At 44.3% G+C, this 7,440-nt stretch overlaps 1 protein-coding gene across 1 annotated transcript; it reads right to left on the bottom strand.

Annotated features, from left to right (window-relative positions):
• Positions 1-1,792: 1,792 nt before the first annotated feature.
• WNT8A (Wnt family member 8A) lies at positions 1,793-7,119 on the bottom strand. The gene is made up of 6 exons (XM_065935518.1): positions 7,052-7,119; positions 6,922-6,955; positions 6,553-6,691; positions 4,672-4,797; positions 3,538-3,680; positions 1,793-2,338 (listed from the first exon to the last, which is right to left on the bottom strand). The coding sequence occupies exons 1-6, from the start codon at positions 7,117-7,119 to the stop codon at positions 1,793-1,795; spliced, it is 1,056 nt and encodes a 351-aa protein (XP_065791590.1).
• Between the last annotated feature and the right edge of the window lie 321 nt (positions 7,120-7,440).

Here is a 7,440-nt window from a genome sequence, read left to right as displayed (position 1 = left end):
TTTTTCACTTAAACAAAAATGATGGATTGGTTATTCCCTGTTGGCATTAAAAATTAATGTACTATTAATTCTTTTTGAAGACAAAAAATTTGTTTATTGTGGACAAATATAAAAATACAGAAAAACACAAAAAGGAAAACTAACCACTCTATTTTGGTATTACATGATAGCTAATATTTTTCTCTTTTTAAAACAAAATTGAATTCATTCTGAACATGCTGTTTTGTAACTTTATTCACTTAATTGTATCATGCATGTTTTTCATGTTACCAAATATTTTTCCAGAATATTATTTTAATGGCTAATATTCCATTGTGCAGCCATGACTTAGTTAGTTTGCCCTGATGTTGAACATTTAAATTGTTTTTTTAAATTTAAAACATTAAGAATGTTTCCCTACTCTTGGTGATCAATCATTTTACTTATTTATTTAACATAGCTGAATATCTCTTCTCTGTGGGGTGTTTGGCCTTTGTAGAGAGGGGAGACTCTAAAGGCTGAGATGCTCAGATTTAGGAGACCAGTGGCTGAGCCCCTAGGGCTCTCTTTATGGGAACTACCCTCCCCCCACAGATTACCAGTGGAACACGTAGAAGTGCAAATGAGGAAGGGAGAATCCACAACTTTCCCAGTCTCTTGCCTTGGAGCCCAGCTCCTCCGTGTACAGACACCCCAGGAAGCCTAAGTTGAGAGAGCAAACACACTTTGAATATGGTTCAAGTTCAAAGGGCTTGCTTGTTCTTCAAGTTGCTTAGGTTGCGTTAAAATAATACCTTCTAAATCAAGAAATCTGGATTATTTTCCGATAGGCCAGTGCTTGAGTCTGAATTTTATTATCTGATATCTAACACTAATATCAAGGGATTGGTATTCCCAGTTTCTCTTTTAGACTTGTACATCATTGGAATATAGAAGTGGAGTTTCTCATTCCCTTTCTGATCCTAAGGCTTCCGAGGAGAGAAACAAAAAGTCTCAAAAGTGTATACTAGGAGCATTTATTGCAAAATGAAGTTGAGTTCCCAATTTGGGAAAATAACAAAAGAGAGTTATTCTACAGCTCTTTTGGGAAAAATCCCTCTTGGGAGGCTTTGACTGGATAAGTTGTAGTCACCTGTCCACTTACTGTGCCAATTCCTTCTCCATGGCTCCAGAAATGGTTTCTGAGTTAGAAAAGTTGTCAGGTTCTATGAGATACTGGTTTCCCCAGGAATGCGTAGGGAGAACTTTTCAAAAATGTGCATTGAGTTAAAAAACCCAACACCAAAAATATGTCCCTATAGGCAGGTGTGTAGTCTCTGCCTCACTTATCTCTATGAACTTATAGTTGATCTTTCTGGAGCTAGCCAGAGTAGGGGACGGTTACTCCTTCAGGAGTCTGGACAGAACACTTCCATTTTTGGCTTCCATCCCCTCTGATTCTTAGCCATACAGCTGGGCTGGATGTGGTCTGAAACTCCAGGGGCAAGTATTTTGAAGGTCTTTCTGGATATAGACCCCAAATCAAACTTCCCCTTTAACAAGCTATAGTATTATAGGCAGAAAGACCAGGAAGTAACTTGCAGAAAAGATGAAATGGGGTCTACCCAAGTTAGGAGGCCCAGATTCCCATTTCAGCTCTGTCAAGAACATGCTGTATCTTGGGCCTCCACTTCCCCATGTACAGCAGATATCAAGAGGACTACAGATCAACCCAGTGGTTTCCCAATTGTTTTCCTTACCTCTTCTCCCCAAGAGAGAAGCTGTGTCCCCTCCACTGTCATACAACTGAGCAGTAAGTTCCTGTGCGGTGCTGTCAGGCACTGCCCCTGCCCCGGGACCAAGCACTGCCTGGGGAGCGCGTGCAGTAGAATTTGCTCACTACATGCCTACACTGGTCACACTTGACCGTGCAGCACCACTGGAATTTGCAGTTACAGCTGCTGATAGCCTCAGTTCTTCTCTCTTCCACCTGCAGGCCGCATTCTGTGCACAAGCGCCCACAGCTGCATTGCTCCCATCTGGATGTATTGCAGCTGTTCTGCAGACACTCCCGACCGTCTGTGCCATAGATGCCCAAGCTGGAATTGCGGGTACAGTAATCAGGCGATTCCTCTAAAAAGATCAGCTCAGCTTCTGCACTAGGAAGGAAGGCCTCGGTGGGTACCCAGTGGCCCTCGGCACTGTTCCCAGCCCTTAGCTGCCGTTTATCCATCTCAATTTTCAGTGCCCATTCGTACTTGGCCTTTAGGTAGTTGCCCAACTCCCTGAAGTTAGCTAGCTGTAGCCAGCATGTCTGGATGCTACAGCTGCCCGAGATGCCGTGACATTTGCAAGTTCTCTTCATGGTGGCTCTCACTGCCTTCAGAGAAAGAGAGAGAGGGAGGACAAAAGGAGATTGGCTCTGAGTAGAGAAGATCAAAGGCTAGCAATTAATGGAACATTTTAGAGTTGTGTTTCTTAACTTTAGAGTACATCAGAATTATGAGGGAGGCCTGTGAAAAGTATTTATTCCTGGGCCCTACCCCAGATCTTCTCAATTAGGAAGTTCAGGGGTTTAAAGGCTTTGGTACTGGTGATTTTAATGCTTTTCTGCGTGATTCTTATGGAAAAAGCCAGGCAAGTGTTGAGAAGGTGACTGGAGACAGGAAACCTAGGCTTAAGGCCCAACTATATCGCTTGTGAGCTTGTTTCTCTTTCTGCCCATAAGATTAAGAATGATCAAGAAAGCACTTTGTTAAAAAGAAGATGAAGAAGAAAGTACTCTGTAAACTAAAAATGAAAAATATGATCATTGGCACTGTTACTAAGTGTTGTAGCTGGGGGCTAGAGTGTTTATGGGTGTTTGGATTTGTCTTTTGGGCTCTCTTCCAGAGGGAAGGAAACCTGGGGTCTGAAGCCCTATCCCCAAGGTCGCTTTATCCCCATTATTGTCGCTTTGAAAACCTCTTCTCTACACTGGGCAGCTAGGACATCTAGGTACAGGTTCAGACCAAAATTTCTATGCTCTTAGCTCCAAATACAACTAGAATCCAGATTTGAGTTCAGAACACTCCAAGGATTGCTACGCACCGCAGAAGTCTTGGGGGACAGCTGACCTTCCAGAGAAGCTTAGATCAGTCCCAACCTCTCCAGACCCAGAAAGACATTAGGACATAAGTTCTATAATAAACCCTTGTTAGTTTCCTAGAACATGCAGTTGAAATGGTTCAAATTTTAAGTCATGGAAGCAAGGCCTTGCATCTGTATTGTTTTATGTTCTCAGAAACCTGCCTGTAGAAGGAGTTAGCATATAAGGTTTAGTGATAAAAGGACTAGACTGGGAGATCTGTTTCATTACCTGGTTCTGATGCTAATTGGTTGTATTGCCTTGGCCAAGTGATAGCTCTGCCTTAACTGGTTTTGTCATCCAAAGAATAGGGGTAGCTATCCTAGTCCTGTTGGGTGGTGTGGGATGAAACATGTTTGAGACAGCTCTTGATAAGTTGTGAAGGTGTGTACAGATGTGAGACTGTTGTAAATGCTCAGCCTGTTGGCTCACTGGTCAACTCTTATACGTACCAGCCTGCCTGCCCTGTTGTTATGAAGATTCATCAGGGCTCTGGCATCCTTCCCCTTCTCCAGGCTGTCCACAAAGAGTTTGGAGATTCTTTCCCCAAATTCAACATTGTCACTACAACCTCCCCAGATCCAGCCATGGCCTCCTGCACATAAGGAAAGAGTAAGTTCTTTGTATAGCTTCCTGCTGAGTCCTAGAAGAGTCACGGTCATTTTAGCTGACATAGCCAAACCATCCCCAAGAGTTGTAGAAGTGTGTAAAGCTATAGCTAAGTGAGACAGGGAGGGAATTCCCTGGCAGTCCAGTGATTAGGACTCCATGCTCTCACTGCCATGGCCTGGGTTCAATCCCTGGTCGGGGAATTAAGATCCCACAAGCTGCACAGTATGGTAAAAAAAAAAAAAAAAAAAAAAGAGAGAGAAGTGAGACAGGGAAATGGAGGTATTTAGGGTGGTAATGGGGGTAGGGGACAGTCTTATTTCTAAAGTCAACTGCCCACCCTTCAGGTACTCCCCAGCTCTAGACAATTCAACTCCATACCCAAAGTAAAATTAGGATACTAGGGCTGGCCCAGATGATCTCAAAGTTTCATTGATGTTTATTCTAGAATTCTGTACCATTATTGTACAGTAGTCTTATTAGAGCTATCTCCTCGCTCATTAGTGACAAATCTGAATAAGGATTTTCCAGGCAAGAATCCTGGAGTGGGTTTCCATTTCCTTCTTTAGGGGATCTTCCCATCCCAGGGATCAAACCCAGGTCTTCCACGTTGCACGCAGACTCTTTACTGTCTGAGCCATCAGGGAAGGCCTATAAGTCTCTTAGGCTGTCAGCAAATAATTTGATAGCTGTGGATTATGGACAAGCCATTCTAAACCTGAAATAGGAGGGTTAGCTTTAAACTTTCTTTGGTCCCCTCCTTCCTAGATGCCTTGTTGATTTTAGAGCTTGGTGATACTTGCTTATCCTCTAATCATCTTAGAGTCTTGATCTAGGAGCACCCACCAAGGAGATTTCTACTGGGGTTTAGGGGTTTGAAGAAGCTGTGTCTCTCAGGCTTTGTCTGGAAGACTTTAGTGTATGCTCAGCTCTAAACCCCTTACCTTTCCCCACACCCATCAGAGGGCACAACTCACCTGTTTTACCGTTTTTTGACTCATCACAGCCACAGTTTTCAAAGTCACCCATGCTACAGTTCTTGGTGATGGTGTACATGACTCCAGCAGAGCTGATAGCGTGAATGAAAGAAGTCTCCCTGGTAGCTTTGAAAAGAAAGAGGGAACTAAAAACTAGGACCCTGATGACCCAAATCAGGGGCTTTCAAAAAGCAATACCATTTCATTTCTCTCTCCTATCCCCCTCCCTCTTTGGGTTTATTAAGAGGATGTTATTCTGCTTGAGAGAGCAGTACATGTTTTCCCAGCATCCTTACTTCACACAGGCAGAAATCAGCATCCCCATGCTACAGATGAGGAAAGTAAAATCCAGAGAGAAAGTAATGAAACCGAGGCCACTCTCCTCACCAGTTATGGCACTGGGACCAGGACCCAGTTCCCCTGATAATCCAGCCTAGGCCTCTGTTCATTAGCCATTGCTTCTGGTCCTCAGGCAGTAAGGATTCAGGGCTATGAGGCTGGCTTATGAAAGAGAGAAGGGCATTTTTCTTCTTTCTGAGATGGACCTGGAGCCATGTAATAATTATAATGATAATACCTACTGCTTACTGAGCTTGTATCTTACTAAGTCCTTATAAATATTGTCCCATGTTGTTTCTCACCCTGTTTCTTATATACCCCATAGCAAGATACTTTCCCCCTCATTTTCTTTACCCCATTCCCCTCAACTTTCCTCAGGAAACTCTTCATTAATCATTTCTACATAAATGACTTTCTTGCAAACTACTATGCATAGTTATAAACAGCTACACAGGTACATCATGCACACACACACACACACACACTCCACACACACACACACACCACACACACACACACACCACACACACACTCCACACACACACTCCACACACACACACACTCCACACACACACACACACCACACACACACACCACACACTCCACACACACACCACACACTCCACACACACACACACCACACACACACACTCCACATGAGGCATAGCTCACTGTGATCTCTCAGCTTCTCTGTTGTTGGGATTTTATGACAGTTGAAATTCCCTCAGGGGCTACAAACACTGACTCCTTTCCTCATTTTTATTTCATGCAAATATGTGTGTACAACATGAATTGAAAAATAGAGTAATTAATCAGTTCTAATGAGATGGATGAAACTGGAGCCCATTATACAGAGTGAAGTAAGCCAGAAAGATAAAGAACATTACAGCATACTAACACATATATATGGAATTTAGAAAGATGGTAACGGTAACCCTATATGCAAAAAAGAAAAAGAGACACAGAAGTACAGAACAGACTTTTGAACTCTGTGGGAGAAGGTGAGGGTGGGATGTTTTGAAAGAACAGCATGTATATTATCTATGGTGAAACAGATCACCAGCCCAGGTGGGATGCATGAGACAAGTGCTCGGGCCTGGTGCACTGGGAGGACCCAGAGGAGTCGGGTGGAGAGGGAGGTGGGAGGGGGGATCGGGATGCGGAATACGTGTAACTCTATGGCTGATTCATGTCAATGTATGACAAAACCCACTGAAATGTTGTGAAGTAATTAGCCTCCAACTAATAAAATTAAAAAAAAAAAGAAAAATAGAGTAATTACACTTGTATATAGATACCTTTGATTCACCTCATTTAACCCTTACAACACTCCTGGTGGACTAAACAGCTGACCTTATTGACCCCAGGGATAACACTGAGGTTCAGAGAAGGGGAAATGACCCACAATAAGGAAGTGGCAGATCACTGCCTGTATATGATAACTTTTTCATTTCACTGCACACATACATGTTACACATACATACATACTGCACACCCAACTTCATGGACATATACCCCCTTGTACAGGTTGCACAAACTTACCACTTCTTAGCCTGTTGTGAGTGGAGAGCTGGAGAGCATTTTCAGGGCAGTTCCAGCGTTCCCAAGCAAATTGGAATTTGCACTCCTCGATGCCACTCTGGGCGCCCAGGGCCACACTGGTGGTGTAGGTCAGATAGGCCTGGCAAAGGGAAAAGGGTGTGAGCTTCAGCCCTGGCTCTCATCAGGTCGTCTGGGTCAGAAGGTACAGACAGGAATCAAATGGGTTAGCTCTCCATTAGGGAATGATTGGTCATAGGTTCCTCTGCGTGGCTGACTTCTGACACTGTCTCCCCTCCCGTCTTTTCTTTCCCTAGAAGAGTTCCCTTAGGAACATGAATGGGTAAAAACAGGAGCAGGAGACCATCCTACCTTGGGCCCTGTTATCAGGAAATTGTTCACTGACCTACCAAAAAGAGAAAAAGTGAGGCAGTTGGTGAATGGGGATGAGATAGTGGAAGCTTCCTTGGTGAGGAGTGAACAGTGGGAGGGAAGGACTTACCAAGCGGAGGCAGTGAAGGTTACATAGCATATGCCCACAGCCACTCTGAGCATAAGTAGGTCCCCCATGGCCCTTCCCACCCCCAGAAGACCAAGTCTAACCCAGGGCCAAGTCCAGAGAAGTGAGGAGAGGGCAGGCCTTTCTCAGTATTTATGTAGGGAGATGCTGAATGGCCAAGGGGTGAAAAATCAACAGCTCTTCTCATTTGTCCCTCACTGGCAGGGCTGCAGGAGCCACTAACCCAATGAGGGACCAGGGAGGAGGGATTCAGCCCAAAGCCTGCAAGGGAAACCCCGCCCTGCCCCGCCCTGCCAACCTTTCTTCCCTCCCAGGCTGACAGAGGAGTTGAAACCTTTCCCTGCTCAGGAGGTTTCTACCCTCTATAAGTC

This window comes from Muntiacus reevesi, chromosome 1 (assembly GCF_963930625.1).
Source record: "Muntiacus reevesi chromosome 1, mMunRee1.1, whole genome shotgun sequence".
NCBI lineage: Eukaryota > Metazoa > Chordata > Mammalia > Artiodactyla > Cervidae > Muntiacus > Muntiacus reevesi.
Note: the sequence above shows the minus strand (reverse complement) of the source record. Positions and strands in the feature narration are given on the sequence as shown.